The sequence below is a fragment of the Apium graveolens genome, chromosome 7, assembly GCF_009905375.1.
Source record: "Apium graveolens cultivar Ventura chromosome 7, ASM990537v1, whole genome shotgun sequence".
NCBI classification, from domain to species: domain Eukaryota; kingdom Viridiplantae; phylum Streptophyta; class Magnoliopsida; order Apiales; family Apiaceae; genus Apium; species Apium graveolens.
In genome coordinates this window covers 210601969-210629777 of record NC_133653.1, presented here as the reverse complement: position 1 = coordinate 210629777, position 27809 = coordinate 210601969, and the positions used below count along the sequence as shown (strand labels likewise).

Sequence of the window (27809 nt, the reverse complement as noted above, 5' to 3'; positions counted from 1 at the left end):
AAACAAATATGCACTTGTGATGGTGGATGATTTCTAAAGATATACTTGGGTAGAGTTCATGCACTCTAAAGATTAAATTCCACACATCATAATTGAGCACATCAAGAAGATAGAAAAACATGTTGAAGATTGCAACTGTGTAAAAAGATTGAGAAGTAATAATGGAACATAATTCAGAAATATAACATTGAGTGAATTCTGCAAAAGCAAAGGTATTGTTCAAGAATTCTCAGCTGCTAGAACACCTCAACAAAATGGAGTAGTTGAAAGGAAGAACTGAACATTAGTTGAAGCTGCTAGAACAATGCTGCAAGATGCCAAGTTGCCAACAAGTTTCTGGGAAGAGGCTGTTAACACTGCTTGTTACGCTCAGAACATATATCTCATTAACAAGGCACATGGTAGATCACATTACTCAATCATGTCTAAAAGGAAGCCTACTGTAAAGCATCTTCATGTGTTTGGAAGCAAGTATTACATTTTGAAAGATAACTCTGAATATGTGGGAAAATTTGACTCAAAGGTTTTTGAAGCAATTTTTCTGGGATATTCATTGGAAAGAACAGCCTACAAAGTTTATGTGATTAGTCAAAAGAAGATTATGGAAAGTACAAATGTGACTTTTGATGATGACAAGTGTCCAGGCTTGGAATGCCTTGATGATAATGAAGCTGAAGCCCTTGCATTTGAAAACCTCAACATTAACAGTGATTCTGATGGGGAAGATAAAATTGTTGCATAACAGATGATAAATGAAGAGACTACTCAACAGGAAAATCATAGAAGTGGAAGCTCATCTCAAACACCTGAATATGATAGCACAAACTCAGGGGGAGAAAGAGAAGAAGGATCTGGCAGTCAAACTAATAATGAAGAAAATGATGAAGGCACAAGTCAGCAAACTCATACAAGGAAGTGGGATAGAAGTCACACTAGAGAAACAATTATTGGTGATCCTACTACTGGTGTGAGGACTAGAAGTGCAACTGCTAATGAGTGCCTACATGCATATTTTATGTCTCAAGTAGAGCCTAAGAAAATTGATGAAGCTTTACTGGATCCTGACTGGATATCTGCCATGCAGGAAGAGCTGAATCAGTTTGAAAGAAGCAAAGTTTGGAAGTTAGTTCCTGCACCAAAGAATAGAAGCATTATTGGAACAAAATGGGTGTTCAGGAACAAGATGGATGAAAATGGTATAGTTACCAGAAACAAAGCAAGGTTGGTTGCAAAAGGCTACTCACAAGAAGAAGGAATTGATTATGATGAAACTTTTGCTCCAGTTGCAAGACTTGAAGCAATAAGGATCTTTCTAGCATTTGCTGCACACTCAAATTTTAAAGTGTATCAAATGGATGTCAAGAGTGCTTTTCTAAATGGTGAGTTAGATGAAGAGGTTTATGTGTAACAGCCACCAGGCTTTGAAGACCCAGAGTTTCCAAACTTTGTGTACCAATTACTCAAGGCTCTATATGGACTAAAGCAGACACCTAGAGCTTGGTATGACACACTATCAGAATTTCTCCTGAAGCATGGTTTTACTAGAGGTACCCTAGACAAGACTCTCTTTTATAAGAAACATGGAGAAGATATGATCCTAGTTCAGAACTATGTGGATGATATCATCTTTAGTTCTACTAATGAGAAGCTTTGCCAAAGATTCTCTAAGCTTATGCAAAGTGAATATGAAATGAGTATGACGGGAGAACTAAGTTACTTTCTTGGACTTCAAGTCAGTCAAAGAAGTGATGGTATCTTCATCAGCCAAACTAAGTATGCCAAGGATCTATTAAAAAGGTTTGATATGGTTGATTGTTCACCTGCATCTACACCTATGTCTATTGCAACAAAGTTGGATGAAGATAAGAAAGGCAAGCATGTAGATATCTCAAGCTATAGAGGGATGATTGGATCATTGCTTTACTTAACTGCTAGCATACCAGATATCATGTTTGCTACATGTCTGTGTGTAAGATTTCAAGCAAATCCAAAAGAATCACATTTGATGGTTGTAAAGAGGATTTTCAGATATTTGAAGGGAACTCCAAACTTGGGATTATGGTATCCTAAGGGAATTGGTTTTGAAGCTGTTGGTTATACAAATGCAAATTTTGCTGGATACAGGGTTGACAGGAAGAGTACTAGTGGAAGCTGTCAATTTCTTGGACAAAGACTTGTATCCTGGTATAGCAAGAAATAACAATCTGTATCAACTTCTACGGCTGAGCCTGAATACATAGCTGCAAGAAGTTATTATGCTCAAGTGCTTTGGATTAGAAATCAGCTAATGGATTATGGCCTAGTGTTACACAAAATTCCTATTATGTGTGACAATACTAGTGCTATATCTATAGTAGCTAATCCAGTTAACCATTCTAGAATAAAGTACATTGATGTAAGATATCATTTTATAGAGAACATGCTATAAATGGTATAATTGAGCTCATTTTTGTTCCAACAGAAAAACAATTAGCTGACATTTTTACTAAACCTTTGGATGAAGCAACTTTCACTAGACTTGTTGGTGAAATTGGAATGCTTAATTCTTCATCCTAAGGAAAGAACTCAGCTAATATTTTGTAGCAGATTTATTTCCAGTAAATAAAAATTAATTTGATTTAATTGGAAATTAATTGAAATATGAATTATAAATATTTCAGAAATCTCTGCATATTTATTTTTCAAAATTCAAAATTCAACTTGGAATTTTTCAAATTCTAAGTAAACTTCTCAGTGTTGATTTATATTTTTAATATGTAAAATTAACACAAGGCAGAATTAAAAAGATCAAAAGTATATAGAGAACTGAGTTCTCGATAAGTATAATTGACTTCTCGACAAGTCATTTTAGGACTTCTCGAGTGAGTTCTCGATAAGTCAATATTCCGACTTCTCGAGTGACTTCTCGATAGGCTTAAATATGACTTATCGATAAGTCCTTGTAGAGTTCTCTAATAGTGTAAATTCATAAAGTTCTCTACAAGTATATTTTTTTAACTTATCAACAACTCAAAACTGAAATAATTTAATTTAATAAATTATTTTGGTAAAATACTTTTGGAAAATTTATTCTAATATATTTTAAATTTATTCAAATAAAAGTTAAAATTAATTCAGTCCATTTTTGGACAAACTGGGTATTTATTTGACATCTCAATAAGTCAATTTTTAGTTCTCTATAAGAGTAATTTAAAATGACTTCTCGATATGTAATTCATTTCTTAAAGTGACTTTTCGATAGACAAATTTCAAACGTCTATTTTTGAGTTCTCGACAAGTCATTCACTTTTACTATAAATACCCAGATTTCTCGATACGCATACATACTTACAATTTTCGAGATCTCAAGTGACCTAGCCATTCAAGAAAAAACCGATTTCCCTCTCAGTTTCACTCCTTTCTCAAAAATTCTTCTTACCCATTCTCACTCACTAAACTACAATGGCACAAAACACTGTTAGAGAAACTATCCCAGAGAAAGGAACTAACTATTTGGATTTTATTAATGCTAACCAAGCCCCTGATAGTTTTAAGGGGTTTGTGAAATTTCTGTCTGAATCTTACATTGCAGGAGCCTTGACTACTAATCAAATGTTGTACCTGGATGTGTTGCATGCGTTTTGGACTACAGCTGTGGTGAGGACTGTAATGAATGATAATTATGTATCAATGGTTGTGACTTACTCAGTTGGAGAACAACAAATTGAGTTTAATGAGTAGGATGTGAACCTAGCTTTGGGATTGCCCACTGCAAATCTGTTGGAGGTGCCAACTCCTGATGAGCTGATTGAGTTTCTGGACTTCATCAACTATGGTGGGAGAATCAACTTATCAAGCTTGAACAGAACTAATCTAAGGAAGGAGTGGTCATTCATTTTTAATTCAGTGGTGAGAGCCTTCACATGCAGGAAGACAGGATATGACAATATTTCAAGTGTGGTACAAAAATTGGTGTGTTCAATTGCCCACAACAAACACTTGAATGTTGGTATGTTGATCCTGGAAGAACTTGCAACCAGGCTAACTATGCCCCTGTTAGCTAGAGGTAAGGAAATTTTCTTCCCTAGATTTATTATGTCCACTTTAAATAATAAAGTAGCAGACATACACCTATTGAATGGTATAGATAGTACTAAAATAGGCAATTGTAAGTAAGTGTCCAAAATAATATTTGGCTCACTTACTACAAAGAATAAGGTAAATGTAGGTCTGAAAATCACTTCATTTATGTTGAAGAGGTTTAGGACTTACCCTTACCCTATGCCTAACATGAGATCTAACAAACAATCTAGCACAGCTATGATCCCTGAACCTGTGGAAGCACAAGCACAGGAACACCAACAGGGATCTTCCCAAGCTGCAACCATTCTTTCAAAACCCTTAGAGGCTAATGAACCAACCACCTCATCTTCTCAAAAGGATGAGGTGAGTAAAAAGAATAGAAATGGGGCAACCTTAATTGTGGTCACTGAGAATGGTGAGGAGATAGATGAAAAAGAGTCACCTCTGGTCAAAAGATCCAAAAGAAGAAGCAAACTGAGCAGACCACTTTAGCCTCCTCTGTATCCTCCCAACAAGATGTAGTTGTAAAAGCAACCAGTAGTGAGTCTGCATAGCCTGCACAAGAAGCAATTCAAGTGTATGGTAGGAGAAATAAGGAAGGCACGCACTGTGAGGACACATCTCTTAAAGATCCCTCATTCATTCAGGGGGAGCTGCCAACACTCACAAATGAGCAGCAAATTCTTATGACTAAAATTTCTTCTATTCCAATTCCACTTGAATCCACTTCTCAAGTGTAACAAAAATCAAGTGACTTAGCTCAAGAAGCTTTGCTCACCACCCAGACACTACATTTAGATGGTGAGAGGCTACATGCTGGGGTAGACCTTCATGACACCATCAAAACCATGGGGGTTTCATCAGTTTTTACTGACGACCTCATGGATGATTCTAATGCCTTTATGTGTAAAACAGTCTTCACAGACTGCAAGGTTTGAGGGTAGTACTCCTGAGGGGGAGCTATCTAAATCCTCTCCAATTCAATTGGAGGTTCCTCATGTAGGGATAACTCCCCTCACAACCCTAGCAGAAATTACCTTGGCAGTCGAAGCTAGAAGTACAATTGCCCATGATCCTGTCATAGGGGAGGCAAGTATAGCACATTCAAGTGCCAGTGTGTTGCAAGACACACAAGGGTTTGAGGCTGGTGTACATGACGGTAACTCAGTCAAATCCCCTCCAATTCAATTGGAGGTTCCCACTACAAGTGGAGAACAACACACTATCAATAGAGCAATCTGTGAGTCAAACTGTTACTTCAGTCACAGGTGTTTCTGAACCATCAACCTCACAACCTCAACAATCTCACATTCTCACCAACTGGCTGCAATAATCTGTCTCTAAACCCACATCTGTAGATGATCTCTTAGTGGAGCAGATTTCTGGACTGGCATACATCTCTCAACATCTACTCACATTTGATATGAGCAATCAGGACTATCAGGCCATCATACTCACCTACAATGAATATGTGGAGAAACGAAAGGAGAAGATTATAAATGATGAAGAATAGGATGGCAATTTGGATGCATGGCTATCTCAAGACTTTGTGTTAGAGATGGATCAAGTCTTGTCCAGATTCAGGAAAGAGTATGTTACTATCCTTGGAAGCAATGCAAAGTCCCTGGCTCTACAAGAAGTATATGATGCAGTCATAGAAGTGCACAAAGCTCAACTCAAGGATTTTTACCTTTTTGGTAAAGCTCTTGAAGTCAAATTGACTGGTCATGAAGACAGGATCAAGAAGATGGTAAGGGAAAAGATGGATGAAATCATTTCCTCTCAAATTGAGATAAAAAATCAATTCAAACACTTCTCATACCAAATGTCTAGATATGATCTCAGTGGTGTAGATAAAAGCATGACACAACTCAAGGAATCCTTTGTTGCCTTGCATAATCAAGTTCAAAATCATATCACCAACTCTAATGACACAAGGTTAAGTTGGATCAGATGCACACTGCAAGATACACTCCTTCTCCTTTGGTCATGGATGAAATTCAAAAATTTATGCAAGCTACATTTGGGTCATCTACTGCTGTCTCTACATCAAGCTCCCATCAACCTGCATCCACTTCAACAAATCTATAGATTCAATCTCTACAAGGTCAAGTCACAGCATTGCAAGACTTCAACTCTTCTTTCCATGCACAAGTCCAGGCCTTAACTTCTCTAGTCAACAGGCTGACATCCAGACCCTGGTGGACTCTCACAGGCATCTTCAAATACAAAACTCAGTTGCCTTGGGTGCCATCATGGGGAAGCTCAATATCCTTACCTGAACAGATTAGACCACAAATTCCATCTCATCTTCTCATGCCTGTTTCCAAGACTAATGGGGAGATTGAGGCAAGGATTGCACAATCCAGGGATGTTCCACAATCTCAAATGTTTGTTCATGAGGGACAAAGCTCACATACTCAAGTTGATGTTGGTAAAGAAAGACTACTGAGAGCTGCAGAAGGACCTAATCAAGATCAGGAATTCAATGATCTTCTAGCAGCACTAAGAGTGTCTCTCCAACAAAACTACATGAGTTGCAAGAAAGCTTTAGGCAAGAATATAAATTTTGTAAGAGCAGTGGTGGTGAAGATTGACAACTTTCTACTGAAGAGAATTGTGATAAACATCAATAATGGTGGGGTAGACAGATGTCTTCAGGTTACTTTGAAATGCCTTCACACATTGAGGGCATCTGAATTGGATGTTATGATTGACAAAGTCCACCAAGTAATTCCTGAAGACACTCAACTTTTACATGAGCTTAAAAATGCACATGTAGCAGCTTTTTCAGAAGCCTATCTATCTCCAAACAAGGGAATTGTTTATGTCTGCCCATCCACCAAGCAAGCCAAGCATCTCTATATTCCTAAGCATTGAGTCAGATCAAATTTAAGGATGCTCATGACTCTACAATCTGATTTGAAGTTCAAGAAGAACAAGAAAGATGAAGATGTTGAGATGATAAAAATCTTGGAAAGATACATGAGAGATTATGACAACATGTTGCTAGCTACTAAGTACAATCTGAGGAAAGATGAGGATGATGATGAGCAGAAAGATGATCAAAAACCTTTTGGCTCAAATCCAAGTCAATCCCAGGCAACTGGCAGCAAGGTCAAGAAGCAGGAGGAGAAGAAGAATGATGAGAAGAAAAAGGGAAGTGAGAAGAGAACTAAAAAGGCTCATAATAGCTCGGAACCACATCAATCCCTAAAAATCCAAACACAATTAGCTCAAACCACAACTCAACCTTTAACATCAACCATCTCAAACATCAAACCACCTTCAATCTCAAAGACAAAATTTCTGTACAAACAAACAGCCAACTCTTTCCTGAAAATCCCAATCACCACAAGCCAGATAAATCTTAAGAAAATCATAACCCTGCCCTTAACCAAGCCTTCACTTAAAGTCAATCTCAAATCTGTTGGAAGAAAGTCAAGCCTACAAAGAAATAAAAAGTCACTGAAAGGGCCATCTGGAATTGCTTCAAGCAATCTTACTTTCTACCACAAAACTGGTGCATCTCAAATGAAGACCATTTTCAACAACTTGCTGAGGAAATAATCAAATTCTGGATTGTATCTCTTAGGGAAGTTAGAATTTTCTATGAAGATGGTTCCTTCACCTTTCTTGGCAGCAAATTAATGGACTCTCTTTCAAACACAAAAATTAAGAGAATAATAAGCTTGCTAAAGGACAAGGATACTGCTACAAGGGCATGGAGATCAGTTCTATCTGAATGGTTGATTGAAATGGAGGAAACAAAGAAAAGAGATGAGGTTGAAGCTGAAGAGAGAAGGAGGAAGTATGATGAAGAAATAGAGATGTATTTAAAAAGATCAGAAGAGCTAAAGGCCAAAGGAATGAGCAGAATCTCTAAAGATGGAAAATTTCTAAACATTAAAGCTGGTGGATTCTCAAGGTTCAGAATAGATTTGCTAGACAGTGGTTATCCCAAGGTAGCAAGACAAAAACTTGTAGAAGCTCTAAGTGGAACACCTATCATAGAAGAACTTGAAATTTTAGATCACTTGAAGGATTTACTTAGAGAAGAAGCAGACACAAAAATTGTCTTTACCTGATACTTGTAACCATTGAATCTTGTAAATCTTATGTTGTACAAAAGTTGTAATTCTATCAAGTTTAGTGTATTAATTTTATTTTCCATCATTTTAGACTTGGGGTTAGTCTTGTTAACATGCATGAATTTGTGTTAAACAATCTTCTCATAAATCTGGGGAGATTGTTGTATAAGACATGCCTTTACTTTAGCAAGACTAAGATATTTTGTCAATCCTAAGTAAGTTGTATTGTTATCTTAATTTGTATTTTGTACTTGTAAGATTTAAAGTCTATAAAAATGTCAAATGAGCAGACTGGAGTATTTTTCTATAAACGGTGTCAAGCCTAAGAATTCTATCTGGAAGAAGATCAAGAAGATCATGCCTCAGAAGAATTATGAAGAAGCTTGGAGTTAAATAAATCTGTTTTAGAAAAAATATTCTAAGTCAAGATCTCTACAAGTCACAGATTTAGTGTTATAGAGAAGTCATTCGAGAACTCAAAATGACTTATCGAGAAGTTAGGAAAGGCACTAGAGAACTCATAGAGATATCGACAAACCAAATTGAGGACATAGAGTTTGGAGATATCGACAAGTCATTTCTTCACTAGAGAACTCAGAGTTATCGACAAGTCAACATTCATTAGAGAACTCTGAGTTATCGATAAGTCAAATTTCACTAGAGAACTCAGAGATATCGATAAGCCAAAATTCACTAGAGAACTCTGAGTTGTCGATAAGTCTAATTTGACTAGAGAACTCTGAGTTATCGATAAGTCAGTAAACCATTAAAGAACTCAGAGATATCGATAAGTCAAAGTGAAGATATGAAGACTAGAGATCTCTACAAGCCAAATTCTCTTATAGAGAACTCAGATACCTCTACAAGTTAAATTTGCTATGGAGTATTAGAGATCTCGATAAGTCAATATACTTATCGAGATGTCAAGTTCTCTATAGACCAAATGGAGATCTCGAGGTAAAATCTCAAAGTACAAAATTGCAGATGAGTTTAATATCCAAGATTAACAATCAACAAAAAATCCAAACAACTGGATTGACAAGTCTCGAAAAGCAGCTTGAAGGATGTGCAAGATCAATGGTGAAGATTAACTGACAAAGGAAGATCAAGATAATCACAGGATGTTAAAGATATGCTAAGCCAGAAATAGAAGATATACTTTTCTATAAATGGAAATGACAAGTGACAGGTTAGAAAAGTTAATAGCATGTCTTATTCTACACTGTGTAAACCAGCAGTTAACTGAGTTATAAAGTTAACACTGGTCCTTTAATCAGAAGGAACAATTTAGATAGAAAATCTTGTAACACTCTCAAGAAGAAGCTAAGCTCTTTATCAGCAAAGAGCCTAGAAATTTTGTAGCAAAATATTTTAAATTTTAAGATAAAATTAAGTGAGTTTTAAAGATCCGTGTTCTTTATTTTCTACAAGTTGAATTTCTGCATGAACACATTTTACTAGAAGATTTAATTCACTTTGTTCAACAATAAAAGATCAAAAAAAGCTCAAAAACAGAAAAACACATTCACCCCCCTCTGTGTATTATTCATTTCCTAACTGGAATCATATTATAATTACGATATTTCTATTTTCCATAGATTTTTTTTATTTATTAAAATAATAAATTGAAATCCTTTAAACAGTGTTATTATTAATTAATAAGGAAACCATCTCTTAAGGGATACTTTGGTTTCACCCCTTTTCGATTTTACGAACTTTTGATTTCACCCTGTTTTATATATTAAAATAGCTCTAAATATACCATTTTTATTCTTTTTTTATTCATGTATGACTTATAATTATATATGTAATATTTTACCCGTTTTTCGATTCTTATATACCACATATTTATATTATTTTTATATAAACGAAATCGTATATACATTGTAATTTCTAGATTCATACCTACAGAATTCTATTTTAGCACCAAATGCAAATTTATACATACATAATGAATATTTTATTAGAAAAATTATGCAATCACAAACTATATAAAAATACAAATTGAGCTAAGAATAAGAAATTTAATATGCAATTGCTTAATAATATTGATTTAATTTATTCTTAAATTATCCATCAATCAATCGTGTTGCGACTAAAGTTTCGATGTAAAATATTATTTATTTATTTTTGAACAACAGATGCATAATAACGTTGAGTTTGTTATTCTCATAAGATTGAGTTAATGAAAACTACATATAATTTAAAAAGAAAAATTGCAATAATCATATAATTTGGTTTATTATATATTTTATTAAAAAATTAAAATAATTTTTTATAATCATTATTTAATATTGATATTTTGATCTAGGCTTGCTTTGCACCAGCTATCTACTAGTATAAAAAAGAGAGCTGTGCACACATTTATAATCAGTCCAGAAATAACTTAATAAGTAAATGAAAGCTTGTGTGGTTCTTATGTTTATGACGTGAAAACAAAGGAATATAATCATGAGCTTGAGCAACGTGAAAATTAAGGAATTAAAATCACGACTTCGAATAAATTTGAAACACCTGTCTATTTATAATGTGGAAAGATGAATCCCATTATATTTTGAGTAGCTTCACAGTTTTCTTTAAATCTTAATAACCGGAATATCGGGGAGTCTTGATCAATATATGAGCATGCAGGATGAAAACAATAAAATGTAACTAATCTTCATATTATAATATCTTCATGAATCAACATGGACCTAGACGTACAGTATTAATGAAGCGTAGTTTCAAGTAACTTGTGTGGGATATAATTGGCTACGATGGATCTAGCAACTTCTTTACTTGTATAGATTGAGATTTCTAAGTGAAGGAAAAGGAATCATGTATGGATATTACTTAAGACGAGGATATGATACATATGTGTACTTGAAGAATCATGTTTATACTTAGCAAAAAATTGAAGAAGAAGAAGAATCATGTTAATTCTACTGAGAACTGGCTCGTATAGTTGGAAAGATCATTGAATCAATGCTAAATTTGACTCAATCAGTTTGATAACTAACATCATATTGTCAAATCTGTATTTGGTAACTCTTTAGACTTTCTTAGTATGGAGATTAGTATGTGTTTAACATAACCTAATAATGCGTATTAGTTTGTGTTGAAATTAATCAAAAGGGGAACCTAGTGGCCGGTGACTAATTTATATTCAACCACCTCTCATCAAATTCTGATGGTGTATTGTCTTTTTTTTTATCTTCTGGGAGGATAACAGTCGAAGAAAACAGTCTCTTCAATTGTATTTAATATTGTTTTTTCATTCACAATGACTTCTATACATGTATACACTTTCACAATGACTTCTGTACATGTATAAATAATTAATTACATTACTAATGAGGTAGAAAGCTTGGCCTGCGCCAAGGTGACAATGCGTATGTTACAGTTTTTTTTACTATACCGAGAAGATCCCCAAGGATGATGATAGATAAAATCCTTAGCTTAAATATCATGAGTTGATTAACTAAAATTTGTTGAAAGTACTCCTAATATACTCCCTCCGTCCCAATTTATCGGTCAGTTTGACTTTTACACGTAGTTTAAGATGTATTGACAGCATAGTTCCGATGATTATTTTTCAACTTTTCTTTTTGTGAATAAAAATTTAAGATTTGAATATTTATTTACAAAAATAAAATTTGAAAGATAATCAACGGAACTATACGGTCAATGCTCCTTAAACTACGTGTAAAAGTCAAACTGAACAGATAAATTGGGACCGAGATAATATTAGCTATATTGAGCTATATTTTAAAAATATTATCTATTATTTTATGAAAATAAATTGGTGATAAAAACATACATTTGTAGTTGAAGAAAAGGAAGGAGGGAGAGAAAAAAGCCCAAGATGTATCGGATGGATTTTACATAATATCTATATTTCTTTCATGGTTTAACAAATTTATTAGATCAAAGCATGATAATTATAATTATACGTAACAGAAGATAATGGATGGTAATGTTTTTTCTATAAGATAGCTATATTTTTCTGCAATTGAGACTATTTAGCTAGTTGGTCATATGGGTTGGAAATGCTCAAAGTCACTATTTTGGACAAAATTAATTAATTACGAGAGCGCAATAACAATGGGAAAAAAATAAAGAAATTATCTTTTAAAGCTTTGTAACATGTGTGAAAATAAGATCATAGAGTTTTGGGTAGTCGAATAAAAATATCTTCAAGTAAACGTCCCCAAAATAATTATGAAGAGAATTAAGTAAGTATAATTATATCACTGCTCTGGCGGCAGCTAATTTGCTTAGTTTATGCGTTACCACACAGAAAGGAATTGGTTAGTTTTATTTTGTTATTGGCTTCCCTTGTAATGTGGCAAAAATCATTTAGAAAGTTGCTCAAAAGTTGTGTGGAAACAATTCAATTTCCACCTTGTACCAATATTCATTGGAGAAGTGTACTAAAAGTACTTGTGTACTGATTATTAAAACTTTTTACTTGAATTATACGTGTGTGGTCGTGGCAATGAAGAGAAGGACAGAGAAAACGAAGGCTTCGGGGGATGGAAATGATGATGAGTATAGCAAAGGTGGTGGGGTTTTTGCTTAGTTATACAATCTCTGAGTTTGCATGGAGAGAGAGAGAAGAGTATTTAACATTTTAAGATAAATACATGTAATTTCCTGCATTGTATGATTCGTGATATTTATTGTATGAATAGTATATTTTTTACCTGAAATCGAATCTAAAACCTTAAGATGGTATTCTCTACAACCCGGCTCTCGGTCAGTTCAGCTACCGAGGCTGGTTTTATTTTCAACTTTAACCCTAATTCAAATGCACTCATAGATGATATATTAGTTTACTAGTGTCACCGTGCATATATGATATATGTATGGATATCATGTGCATGTATATGTATAGTAAATCGATAGGTAGAGTAGTAACAAGAACGGTTAAAAGCAAAAGCTCCATGAAAATGACGGTTGGTCTTCTTGTCTTTGACTCTCTAAATATATATGCACACAATGCATATGCCTTCACTCACAAGGTAATCATCATATGTCTGGCTAGGAACGGAACACATTTTGCTTACACTTCACATAATCCCTGTATCATCATTCTTCCGTTTATATATACATTTACTCCTGTCATGTACTAACAAATTGAACAACAACAATACTTGTAAATACTTTTAGACATTGAGAGAGAAATGAGAAAGCCTGCAGATCAAACGGAGAAAGGCAACAACAAGGGGAATGTTAAACTAAGAAAAGGATTATGGTCACCGGAGGAAGATGAGAAACTGATGGTGTACATGTTGAGTAATGGTCAAGGATGTTGGACAGATATTGCTAGAAATGCTGGCTTGCAGAGGTGTGGTAAGAGTTGTCGTCTCCGGTGGATCAATTACTTGCGGCCTGATCTCAAACGTGGTTCGTTTTCGTTACAAGAAGAAGAACTTATTATTCATCTGCATTCCATCCTCGGCAACAGGTTTTTATCTACATCTATGTTTTTGTACATCTGTCTTCCGATTAACATCAGAATTGAGGGCTAAACCGAACCTCCCGTCATTATATATAAAGTATTCAGATCTCAAAGTTCATCTATACTTAGGTTTGCATTAAAATATTAGTGATAAATTTTTCAGCTCCTAATTAGCCTTTCCAAATCCCGTACGTACTAAACTGTGCTTATATAATGTGTAGGACTTCTGCATGCATGCCTGATCATACATTATTGCAGAACTAAACATATAACATCAGTGGCAGATGACTGATAACTGAAACATATACAGGCTTATCTAGCTAAATGTGCGGGCACATAAACTTATCACACCCGAAACCCGTTCCAAATGCATGAGTTGTCATAGTATTGATTATTCTATCATAATTGAATGAAATAGATTAATTCTTCGTGTGTGCACATGAATTCCACGAATAGAAGCATGACACGTGTAATTTGGGATCCATTTTGAGATATACAGCATTACTCGTATATTTGATCTGAGATAAATCAGCCTATAGTACATAATTAATTTATGAATGTTGTAAAAGGACTAATCATACTGTCGTTGAATCTTAATCACATTTCATTGACTTAATTCCCGTTAGTGCCGTTTCTTATCAGCATACATGATTACTCTGTGTTTGTTGCATATACATATGGACACGCAAAATATGCATTTCAAAATGAGTTGATTACTTGCATTACAAAATTACTTAATTAGCTTTTGTTGCTTTTCATTAACCTGATCTTGATATTACCATACAAATTAATTATGTCAAATACTCACTAGCTTAATTAATTAGACTGGAGGCAAATGAACATTTGTTAAATTCAATTCGATTGATCAGTTAAACATGCATGTACTATATAATGAATCTGATCATGCAACAAATTGTTAATTTGATTCAATTTAGGTGGTCTCAGATCGCAGCGCGATTGCCAGGAAGGACAGATAACGAGATCAAGAATTTTTGGAACTCGACAATAAAGAAAAGGTTAAAGGAAAATCTCACTTCCACAACTTCACCAAACAACAGCAATTATTCATCAAATCCTACAACTGGTTTCATTGAAGGAGGAAAGATATCTTTTGAAGAACACGAGCTTATGAACTTGTGCATGGATTCGATTTCAACTACTACTTCATCTTCTTCCATCCAAAATAGCATTACCTCTGCAACTTACCAGTTTGATCCTTTCCCTCCGCTACATGACAACAGCTACGATATAGCCGTTGCACCGAGCTTATTCAATGTATCTCATGATGGCGCACGAGGTGGATTAATCTTTGATGATTATAGTGGTTTTGAGCAATACGTGACGGGGTTTGAAAATGACCTAAGTGTTCCTTCTTTGGAAAATGATGGTAATGCTAAACTGATGTTTGATAAGAGAAGTTCTAATGGGAAATACGTGATTGATAGTGATCAGAGCATAAAAGTAGAGGATTTTGATTTTGGTAACAACAATAATTGGCAGGGAGAACAAAACTTAAAAATGGGATCAGATCAATTGGATTGGGAGAGTTTGTTGGCAAATGTCTCTTTCTCACCTTACCTTGATATCCAAATTGATCAATAACTGCGGATCACAGAAACACAATATCTTCTGGGTAATAGTTTAAATAATTTTCTCGAGTCTTTAGGGATCGTACAATTTTTTTCCCTGCGAAAATTTGTATATTTGTACATGTTTTTCGTTGATGAAACCTCGGTTAGAACATAAAGAGATTATACAATAAGTACTGTGTACAAGCTGAGTGTTGTTTCAAAGATGTATATGGACTTCAACAATCTGTACGCGGGAACTGGAGTTTAGGAAATAATGTTCATTGTTTATATAAGAACGGTGGGCACACATTAGTCACTAACTCCAATAAAATGAACTCTTTTTATTGGTGAAATTGATGTGAATGCAGGGGTCATTAACATTTATTATTCAACCACCAATAAGAAGAGCCTATTTCTATGGAAGTTAGTGACTATTGTGTGTCAGTAGGTACACCATGGAAATCCCATATAAGAAAGGACTTCATATATATACTGAATTGTTTTCCACCAGCGGGGGAGCAGAAATAAATGCTTTGTTTTATGTGAACTTGTACAATAAGCAAAAAAAAAATTAAACAAAATTTAAGTGTACATTAATCTGAAACATTAGGCGGAAAATTTCCGTGTTTCTGGCAACCCAAAAATAAGTGAAACAAATGTTCACAAGTTCATTCATGAGAAAGCAGAAGATGGAGTCGGAATCAGCACTTTTCAGCTTTGCCTTACGCTCTCGATCTGCCAGTCCAAAACCCTTAACACTTTGTACTGGAATATAATTGTACATAGTTTTAATTTAATAAAGATAAATATTTTTTTATTGTAATTGATTACACATGCACACCAGAAATCATATTCTTGACCTCACAAAAGGGATAACAACTCAAATAATGCACCAACAATTTGTTGGCAAAACAATTGTTATTAATATACCTAGGCGGGAAAGTTAGTTAGGAAGGGAAATATATATTTCTTTTCTAACTAATTTTCCCGCATAAGTAAATTAATAACAACTGTCTTTATTAAACTAAAACTATTTACAATTATATTCCAATATAATTTTAAACACAAATTTTTTGAAATCTTATTCTGGTATCGGCTATAACCCCCTCAACAAATATAGTTTTAGACACAGATTTTTTAAAATCTTGATTCTAGTACCAGCTAGAACCACCCTCATTCACAGAACTTCTTTAGAGGTTTTAACGACTCTTTTTCCTATTTTCCTATGATAAGAAGAGTATATAATACGTATCTGTCGATCTAAAATTTTAGAGTGTTAGCGAAAATCCCCAACAATTTTATATACCACAACATTCATATCCCCTCAATATAACATTAAACAAACATGAACAAATTCGACACATAAGTGGCCAAATAGACTCAAGAAACAGACCTAACAATGCAGTTATAGATTAACCTCAGAAGTACGCCTCTGTGTGAATAACAATCCACCTCGGATTAGGACCCGAATCTTTCCCATAAGTTTCATACAACCAGGTGTACTTGATGACTCTTCTAGTGAATGTCAACTTCACCTCCATATCTGCCAGCGGCTCAAACCAATCTCTAGCTAAATAGCCCATACTGATATCAAGACCGTCCTAACTATCGGACCCCAAGAAATGAGTAAACCCAAGATATAGCCAATGTTCTCAAGGGTCACTGTCATCTCCCCCTGTCTCATGTCTCATGAAGAAGATGTTGGTCTTGGGACGCCACCTCTTCACAAGTGTCGAGCATCTCATCGTTCCAACACCACACCTGGATTAGCAAACACACCAAAGCAAATCATATGCAGTAGCTCCTTCTGAACATTAGACAAAACCAAAAAACGCATGCTCCTGTTTCTACAATAACACTACAAAGAATCCCGTTCACGTCCCTCCCAAACATACGAACTGATATGATACTCATTATCGAAGATACGATCTGACTAACGGGACCCGTCAATATGTTATTCATCCTAAAACAATAAACATAAAAATAATTCAATAAACTAATCGTAAACAAGGGGAAAAAATTGTATAAGCTATAAAAAATGTAACCAACTAAAAATAAGATGATTTTGATCAAATTTTTACTAATCCTTTGATTGGTTATGTGATCCTTTGATTGGTTACATGTCGGTTGGGACAATCATGGGTTAGTACTTGTTGGTTATTATCATATTTTGCGACCAACCATGTTCAATTGGTTACATTTGATTAAAAATAAGAATAAAAAATAACAATCATGTGACGATTGCATTTGAATCAGTCGCTAATGACCACTATTTCTTGCGGTGATACCTAAATTGATACTCAGAATGAGCTACTGCATAGGATTGGTTTTGGCGTATTTGTCAATTCGGGTGTGGTGTTGTAGAACTATGCGAGACTCGTAACGACACTTGTGGAAATGTGGTGTCCCGAGAACAATACCTTCTTCATAAGACACGGGGAGATGATAGTGACCCTTGAGGATATTGGTTGTATCTTGGGTTTACCCATTTCTGGGCGTCTGATAGTTGAAGACGGTCTTGATAGCAATATGGGCTACTTTGTTAGGTATTGGTTTGAGCCGCTAGAAGATACGAATGTGAAGTTGGAATTCGTTAGAGGAGACATCAAGTACACCTGGTTGTATGAGACCTATGGGATAACGAATCTCGTTCCTGATCCGAGGAGGATTACTATTCACACACAGGCATACTTGTGATATTAATTTGTTTAGTAAGTTAAATAACTAACAATATAGTTATAGACCGAATGCTTTTGAGAGCTTAAGTGACGCAGTACGAAACCATAGGAAAAGAAAGCGCTAATCCTTATAAGGACTCTTACACGAAAAATTCTTTAATACCTTGAATTCACAAGGCAAACCTTTAATCCACAACAGTTTTCTTGAATCCACAAGAAAGATAATAGAAAATTTTTAGGGTTTTAATTTCAATATAAATATTATTAAATATTATATTATAAAATTAATATACCTCTATAAAGAAAAAGACTGGGGCGTTTAGGTGGCGCCTCTCAATCGTCTCATTCTTTTTTTTTTTTTAATTTTCTCAATTTTTTGAGTTAGTAAATATCAAAAACTATAGTTACCTTATATTCTCCTAAATATATTATCATCATTCGTAATATCCTCCTAAAGTTTTTATATCTTCCATTAAGATTTTTGAAATCTACGTACCATCATAATATTCTTCTAAAACTTATAATTTATCTTTAAATAAACTTACAATATTCTGCTAAATTGCAAATATTTTCCTAAATATTAGCATCATTCGTGAGATCATCTACAATAGAAGTTTGGGTTGTCAAATCGGAAGCAATTCAATTAAATGGCTTCAATTAACCGTCACTTCAACTATGGCGTCGCAACCGCCATTAGTTCTGCCGATTGAAGACTCCCTCGCTGCTCCGTTATCGGCACTCCTCATACCTATCCTAGATTGTGTTATTATCCGGAGCGAATGGATTGTCAATTTTAGATTCGAGATACGTTTTCTTAATATACTAATCAATGTAATTGATGAATGCAATGGTCGTGAAATTTTGATGCATAGTATTCCAAGGCGAACATTGTTGACTAGTTTATTTTTATTCTTCAAGTTATTCATCAGGTTTGGGAGCTCTTTCGGTTATTTTTAACAATTCCAATTTTGTATATGCTGCTGCATTTTCAATCTACTAACATGATGAAATTTTGAATGTAGCACAAGCGCTAGGAGATCCATCTGGTATAATTGAATAAGTGACACCGCCTGTCTTTCCTTCTGGCACACTTTTTCCTCCCGAGGTGAGTTACTAGATTTTAATTAGTTCCCAATTTCTGATTTTACAGTCATTAGTTACTAGATTTTAATGTTATAGGTGTGGTGGAGGTATACTATTTTTGCTGATGGAAGTGCTCATGGTAATATTTTGTCACTTCAGTTAAAGTATATGTTGTTTAGTTTCGCTTCTTTCCCTAAAATAAGTGTTCGAGTAGCTAGTAAGATACTTTCTTTTAGCTAATTCCGATAAATTCTTGTCTAAAATGCTTAAAATAATTATAAGTCATGTCTTAACTTCTTGCTCTTGCTAAGTTAGTTATTAGTTACGGAATGTGTATTTGCATTGTCTGGATTTGCAGTTTGATTTAGGGAATGAATCTGATATGTTTTGTGTTGTATAACACTCTTTAAGATGTTAAATGTGATATCGTTATATGCATATATGACCTTATGAAGCTCATTCTTCTTTCTGCCCCTTGTTTATGACCATTTGGAAACACTTAATAGTTGTGAAAATGAGTCGTCGGAACCGTTTGAAGCAGTGAGATGAAATCAGTGCAAAATTGAAGTTGTTCGGGAATTTTTTAGCTTTGATATAACCATCTTGTACTCAACTGAGCATATAATTTTAGCCAAGTTTTCCTTCAATAATGAGCGGAAACCAAGGTAAAACTGTCTTCTTTTGACAAAAACAAAGCTTTCATTTTCCTTTAACAAAGAAATGCAGCTGTCAAGGCTCATAGCTGATTACTCAATGATGTACCTTGCACAAACCATTTGTGGTACTTAATTGTTTTTCTTTCTGATTTGCAAACACTAAAGGGAATGAATCTTCTGATAATTAGGCCCAGCCTGTTGACGAATCGTAAAACGTAAGATTGTTGTTTGTGCATTAATTTGTATGAAATGAACTAAAGTGTTGTATGGAAGCAAAGGAGCAACAGTATAACTGGAGCAACAGAAAAGGGGAATCAATTAGGTCAACGCAACCCACTCACTCTCATCTCTTTCTATCTGTCAACTCATTCAGAGTCTGTCAACCCACAGCCTGATAAAGAGTTTTTTGGTTGATTCTATATATTATACACGCCTTGTTAGATTTCTACTTGTTTAATTATAGAGTTGCTGGATATTCAAGGCACAAAACAAGCTCCCTTGACTGGAAACCAAGGGAGATATGATTATAGGGAACATGAGAACATCAGTAAGGTCATTACTCAGTGGCAATATATTACTGCGGTTAACTACTCATTTGGGTAAAGAATATTATCTATTTACTGAATACTTAAACCTTTTGTAGACAAAAAAGTTCAGTTTTTATTTATGTCATTATCTTGCAGCACTCCTAGTATCTACTAATCTTTGGATTTCTTTTATTTTATTTTTCCAGAGGTCAAGGTCATCCTTCAGGTTTCTTTCCCTATCTTGGGCCTTCATGGAAGCTAGATTTTGAGTTAGAAATGGTTAGTTTCTTGGCACATTCTCATGTACCAGCTTTTACCCTTGCACATGTCTTTTTCGTGTTTTTTAAGTTTGCCAGAAACACCAATACAGTGACAGTTAAAAAGAGTAGTGATTTTTTATGCTATTACTTCCTCAATATTCTCTTGTTCAAATAATTTTTAACCAATATTTTTTATACCTAGGGTGCATTTGAACTTGGCAGCACCGTTTGCCCGATAGAAATCAAGTACAACAAAGTCTTCGTAGATGCCTTTTGGAATAGCAGAAAGTAAGATCCTTTTAATAACATGTAACCAATTTTTATCATGGACTGGAAATGCCACTTTTTGAAAGCGTATACACTTATATATAAATTTTAGAAATTACCAGATTGCTCTTGCAGTCTTGCTGCTACTTTCACTTTTTACAGTACTGATTCTTTATAGTACTTACCTGTTTGTTAATTAAATTATGATTCTATCCTTTATCGCTATATTTTTAATTTACTTTTACTTGGTGTCATTCAGTAGGTACACTCCTAACTGTTTTATGTAGTAGGAAAAGTGGTGATACAGTGGTCCGAAGAATGGAATATTATGGTAATTTTTGTACTTTTTTTTAGATTACAACCTCGTACATTATTCATGTATAATTTGGTCATATATTATTAATCTTTTTTGCGTTCTGAATTTTTAGAATTCTTAAAAATGAAAATTGATTTGATACAATATGATATGGTTTTAACATGTTCCTTAATTAGTTTAAACCTTTGAACGTGGATAAAAATGTTTTAAAAACGATATACTAGTTATTCCTAACAACCCTCTGGTGAATATGCTGCTGGTTGAGACCAGATATCTGATATGATACCTCGGTGGATTACACAGGAAGTTGTCAATCATTTGAACACATTAAGCCTAGTTTGTTTTTATTTTTACAAGGGATGTGTCTGATACAAGCAAGAAGAAGCAATAAGAAGGCTGCAAATAAAAAGGCATTTGGCTAGAAGGGGTGGAAAATCGGTGGCAGCTGCCATTGTAGTTTTGGAGAACTTGATATAAAATATTGATGATGCCATAATGTAGTTTATACGAAATTTGATTCTTGTATTTATAACAATTTACGAGTTTTATATTTGTTAATTTAATTTGAGTTAGTCCAATTATTCTTATTATATTTTTATTTATATTTTGGATTAAAATATCCCTCATTTTTATTATTATGTTTGTAAAAATTTAAGGAAAAACAGTACAAACAAACTATTTAATATGAATTTTAAAAACTATTTAGGTGGGTCCCACATATTTGGGGCCCACTGTTTAAAAAAATCAGAACAACTGCTGCAATATAGTTTTATATGTTGCTATAGTATGTTATTACAACATCTATATAGATCTATTATAACATCTGGAGTTATGTTACCTTAGACATGTTTTGATGTTGCTATAGATACTTATAGTTACTCCTAACCTAACTAATGTGTTTCTATAGCCCTTTTTTGGCCTATAGCAACATCAAACAGACTCTATAGAGACACAATTTTTGATGTTACAAGAAGCAATCTATGGTGTAGTGTGACTAGTAAATAAAATAATTTTATGATATTAAATTTGTGAATAACGAGAGATCGACTCATATGAGTAAACATGTTAACAAGAGGACGATTTTTTAAACTTCCTATTTTATTATAATTTTTATTATTCATAATTTTAAAATCATTAAGATCAGATAAGAAATACAAAAAAAGAACGGAATATTATTTTAGAAGGCCGCTGTGAACCGCGGCTTAGTAAACTAGTTATTTAAATAAGGATAGAAAATTATAGCATAATTAAAGGTAGCGTGATCATGCAGTATTTTAGAATAATCATGCACAATCTCTCCATACTCTAGAAAAACTTCTGGTGTAAAAACCCAATTTGGCATGATCATGCAGTCCAGCAGCGTGTTCATGTCATCATCTATCCTCAATAACGTGATCATGCAGTCCTCATCGTGATCATGAGTAATATTCCATAATTTTTAGAATTAGACTAATAATAAAATAATAGAATAAAAAGGTAAAATTAGATAAAGATTAAGATATTTAAAATTAAAATTAGAGTAATGGGCCTAAAGTTTGGATCAGATTTTAAATATGGATAACTTATAGGATAAGAAATAGTGTTTTGTAATGTTATAAATACACTATATTCGTCTCCCTCAGTTTTATTATTAATATTCGTAAACCTTTTTCTCTCAAAAATCAGCAATCTTGTAAAATTCGTATAAAATTTATCGTAAGTCAAAATTTATTGATTATGGACTTTTCAGAAAGCTCTTTTCGTTCTCTATAACTTTCGTGTTTCGTGTTTTCCAAGATAACATCGTTTAGAGGGTCAAAAGGGTAAATTCAGATTTGGTCAGATTTTGAGGTAAGTTTTCGATCGATTTTACTAGTTTTTTTTTAAATTGTGTGTTATGCGTGTATATTTAATCATGAAAACATGGACTAAGTGATAATATATTTAAAGGTATAATGTGTTATAGAATAAGTATCGATGTATATGTGTAATGTCTAGACGATATTTTTGAATCTATGATTTATGCCATGGTTTGTGAAAATATCGAATAAGAACTTAGGACCGTAGTCACCGGATTGTAGTGACAGTTTTTAAAAAAATTTAGGACTGTTATCACCATGTTGTAGAATTCGTAGCATGAATTATGGGTTTTGAATTATTGTTGTTTATGTGCTATGTGTATCGTATGTATCGAATATGAATAAGATAGTATATCGAGAGTATTTGTTTTATTTATCGTATCATATAGATTATCATATTTTGTTATATCTATACATGTTACTTGGCCTACTAGTTGGATCGATCGGTTTCTTGCTGGGCTTCACAGTTAATTTTTTTTAATATTTCAGGTTTTGTCTAAGAATTTTAGTTGGATAGTATTGGAGTTCGAGGACTTAGGATTGGAGTAGATTGACTTTTGGACTTCCGTTTTTAGCTGCGCATTTGTAATAGTCACATTTGTAACATACTTTTTTTTATCAATAATTTGTATTTTGTTTTACTTTTGATTTTAGAATTAATAGTCCGGAAGTGCGGACTGTTATATCATGCCTTTGCCATTCTCGCGTCTCATTACACCCTCGTTATGCAGCAAAAATCCTCCTACATCAGACTCCACCACTTCAAATGAAATCAACCTCGAGTTCTCATCTAAAATCAGAGCATCATATGTTTCATGTTTATCTCTCCATTGTGGAATCGATTTAGGTAAATTCCCATTTGGAATCTTGTACTTAACTTACTCCTCCAAAATAACTTTTCGACAAGAAATCACCACAAAAATCAACCCAAACCATCAATAATAAACCATCACAAGAACAAATTTAAAGTCGACATTAGAAAAATCACGTATTATTTCAAGAGATACCACACATTCATATGATTGCTTCAATACATCCTTATCTTCCAACGGATACAAGTCATATTTTCCATCATTATTTATGGATTCAACTATTTCCTCTCTACTTTTGTGACATAAGTTCAGATCAAACTGATATGGTCTACCCATTACTAACTCACACGATTCCAAATCAAAATTATCAAAAACAGTGGTATCTTTGTACCTCAAACTAGGAATGTCAATCACAAAATTTTCACCTACGGTTGTAACAATCATTGGATTATTCCAAACAATATTATCTGTTGCGACATAAATTTGTAGAGGAAATTTGATTTCACAAATAAAAGTTCTCATAATATTCACAATTTATCACAATTTGAAAAGTTTCGGGACTCATCTCGATGTTTGGGTTAAACTCTCATGTTGCAAATCATCTAACTCTAGTGATGTATAAGTGTTCAAAGACAATGTGTGCACACCTTTAACAAGACGTTTAACATCACCCTCATTCTCGTCTTCATAAATATTTTCGGGGCCTTCTTTAATATGTTATTCTACATCTTCATTCTTATATTTTTTTTTATCAATTTATCATCTGCGCCCACTTGATAAGACACAAAATATTCACCATTTGTTATCTCACCTCCTTCTTCAACCTCATATGTATTCAATAGATTATCCTCTTTTGATTGAGGACATTCATCAAATACATTATCTTCAAGTCCATAATGCTCTACCATATCATCCTCATATTTCCAACCCAACAAGCTACCCTATTTTGGTTGAGGAAAACTATCAAACATATTGTAAACATTATCAGGTTCAAAATGTTGAACTGAATCATTCACCTGTTTACGCTCTTTATGAATCTTTAAATAATTCTCTTCTAAAAATTCTCAATCATCAAAGGTCTCATTCGTCGCCATATTTGGATCAATTCCTTTTTTGGTCATTTCTGGGCCTCCGGTCAATTCAATTTGACAAAAATTCATGATCTGGAATTCGAGTACTATTTTGTTGAAAATTTTATTTAAGTTCTTTTAGCTTATATTCTACGGGCCTATTTTCTATGGGCTACTAGGGGATTTTATTTCTAAATTTTATTTGGATTAGGATTTTATTTATGTATTCTCCAAATTCATATTGAATTTTTTATTTTAGGCCAATATTTTTGGGCATGACTACATATAATTTTCAAGAACATTATGGATTTTTTTTATTTTTTTTCTTAATCCTTCGAATTTTCTTGAATCTTCAAGAATGTGCTAGATTTGGGCTTTCATTCGCGGGCCTTTATAAATGGGTCTTTTACCTGCTGTAGCCTGTTTCTTTCTATGCCAAGAGGAGAGTAACAGTCTAGAGCCTGTTTCCAACGGTCTTGTGACCGGCAGCCAGTTTTATAAATGAGTGGTGTGGGAGGTAACACTCCAGTACCATATCAAGGAGATTTGGGACTTCTGTGCATTTTATAAAGAAAAGTACTACTACTATGTGCACAAACAAATCATGATCTTTTAGGGGCATATGGCGGGCTTGTTGTTTACCCAAGTTGGTTGTATTTGGGACAGTAGGCTACAGCTTATTTTTAACTCGAAATCGGGACTTGACCTGGTTTTCGAAAAAGACTCAAGATTTGACTTGGGTTGTCACATATGGTATCAGATCCGACTCTCGAAATCTTGTGCGTTCAGTTGCCGGAGGTAGGGATACGATGGGTGGTGGTATTATCTCATAATTGACAGGGATCCAGAGGTGAAGACACGAAGCCAACCAATATTATACCAAAATGGCTAGAAAGGAATGATCAGGACTTGCGGGTTGTTTGTTTAGGCCATACAAGGATGTCAGGAGTTTAAATTGGGGAGTTTGTAACTCCCAAGTCTCACATCGAGGAGATTTGGGACTTATGTTAAGTTAATAAAGCAAAGTACTACTACTATAAGCACTAAAAATCATGATCTTTTAGGAGCCTATGATGGGCTTGTTATCTACCTAATTTGGTTGTATTTGGGATAGTAAACTTCGGTTTATTTTGGACCCGGAATCAGGACTTAACCTGGTTTTTGAAAAAGACTCGAGATTTGATCCTGATTGTCACATGGGAAGTCATTTCTTATTCTCACTTTTCATTTCTCATTTCTCATTTTACTCTCAAAGTTGTTCTCATTTTATCTCTAAGGGTTTAATGGATTTTGGGCCTGTTTTCAACACTGTTTTCCACCTATAATTTCAAGGGTCTACCGTTAAGGCGATTTCTGGCCACCTTATTCTGTTGTTTGAAGATCTGTATATCTTCAATTTTTATGGGTTTTTTTCTTGAAGATCATCAAATCTTCAAGGTATACGCGCTTTAGCTTCATCTTTTCTGGGTTTAGTGTTCATCTTAAGAATATCAATGGCAGACAGAAGAGCTCAGTGTATCGCGAAAATGAACATTACCAGGAATGGTAATAACTTCTCTATTCACTCTAGATATTCTTCCCTTATTGATATCATAAACACGAGAGGGTGAATATCCCTCATACGCATAATTAAAAGCTTTCTATCATGGAAATATCTTCTCATTCTCGTTTTCATAAATATTTTCAGGGCCTTCTTTAATGTGTTCTTCTACATCTTCATTCTTATATTTTTTTATCAATGTATCATCTACGCCCACTTGATAAGACACAAAATATTCACCATTTGTTATCTCACCTCTTTCTTCAACCTCCTATGTATTCAATAGATTATCCTCTTTTGCTTGAGGACATTCATCAAATACATTATCTTCAAGTCCATAATGCTCTATGTTGTACAAGACATGCATGTACTTTAACAAGACTAAGACAATTTGTCAATCCTAAGTAAGTTGTCTTGTTATCTAAATCTGCATCTTGTACTTGAAACACTTAAAGTTTGTAAAAATGTCAAAGGAGCAGACTGAAGTCTTTTTCTATAAATAGTGTCAATCTTAAGAATTCTATTTGGAAGAAGATCAAGAAGATCATGCCTCAGAAAATTATGAAGAATCTTGTAGTAGAATAAATCTGTTTTAGGAAAAATATTCTAAGTCAAGATCTCTACAAGTCACAGATTTAGTTTTATAGAGAAGTCATTCGAGAACTCAAAATGACTTATCGAGAAGTCAGAAAAGGCACTAGAGAACTCATAGAGATATCGACAAGCCAAAGTGAATACATGGAGATTGGGGATATCGACAAGTCATTTCTTCACTAGGAACTTAGAGTTATCGACAAGTCAACATTTGAAAGGCATATGTTATAACCTATTTGTTTATTTGAGGATTTAACTCAACTCAAATAAGAATGTAACAAGTAAATAGTGGATCTACCGTCAAAGAGATCTCACAAAGTAACATCTGTCAAAGGATTCAGAAACAAGGTTCATCTACGGACTTGAGGAATTACTTCACTGGAAGAAATTCAAGAAATTGATTAAGCCTCAGTGATATAAATCAAGATTGTGGATTTAATCAAGTGACAGAGATCTTGTCAGGGTATCATATAATTACAGGGATTTAATCTGAAGAAAATCAAGTTATCAAAGTCAAGACATGAAGAAACGTCACGAAAGTTAGTCACTCATGAACTAGACAGTACATCGAGTGTCAACATTGAAGTGGTGGAATTGATTAATAATTAACAGTGATTTTCAGAAGATTTTCAGAAGAATGGTTGTTGTTCAAGAGTAGTATTAATTCTCTATTAATTAATTAAGTCATATAATTTAATTAAGAAAATAAATTAAATCTGCAAAGATTAATTTATTGATTAATTGAATTAATTGATTAATTAATTCTGAATTAATATTAAGAATGTTCTGAATTATAATTGAATTAAAATCAGTTTTAATTCAGTAAGACAATTGAGATTGAACTGGCATGACAATCTGGAATGTCATACCGATTGTCATGCCAGGCCATTCCTGATTGTCTCACCGAAAGTTCTACTGGAAGAAGAATTGTCTTGCCAGTTCATTTTGATAGTCTTGCTAGTTCATTCAATTGTCTCACCGAAAGTCATGGTGGTTCAACA

At 33.9% G+C, this 27809-nt stretch overlaps 1 protein-coding gene and 1 long non-coding RNA gene across 6 annotated transcripts; both read left to right on the top strand.

Annotated features, from left to right (window-relative positions):
- The first annotated feature begins 13181 nt into the window (after nucleotides 1–13181).
- LOC141670782 (transcription factor MYB83-like) lies at nucleotides 13182–15795 on the top strand. Its single transcript, XM_074476780.1, has 2 exons — nucleotides 13182–13602; nucleotides 14532–15795. The coding sequence occupies exons 1-2, from the start codon at nucleotides 13319–13321 to the stop codon at nucleotides 15196–15198; spliced, it is 951 nt and encodes a 316-aa protein (XP_074332881.1). The 5' UTR covers nucleotides 13182–13318; the 3' UTR covers nucleotides 15199–15795.
- A 2595-nt stretch (nucleotides 15796–18390) lies between these two features.
- LOC141672320 (uncharacterized) lies at nucleotides 18391–21544 on the top strand. Of its 5 annotated transcripts, none has more exons than XR_012555451.1 (8): nucleotides 18391–18774; nucleotides 18868–18950; nucleotides 19025–19906; nucleotides 20066–20183; nucleotides 20318–20390; nucleotides 20574–20659; nucleotides 20898–20969; nucleotides 21258–21544. It is a non-coding gene; the product is annotated as an uncharacterized LOC141672320 (long non-coding RNA). The 5 variants fall into 5 exon arrangements; XR_012555449.1 differs by having other exon boundaries at nucleotides 20048–20183; XR_012555452.1 differs by having other exon boundaries at nucleotides 18395–18774; nucleotides 19025–19067; nucleotides 20048–20183.
- Nucleotides 21545–27809: the final 6265 nt, after the last annotated feature.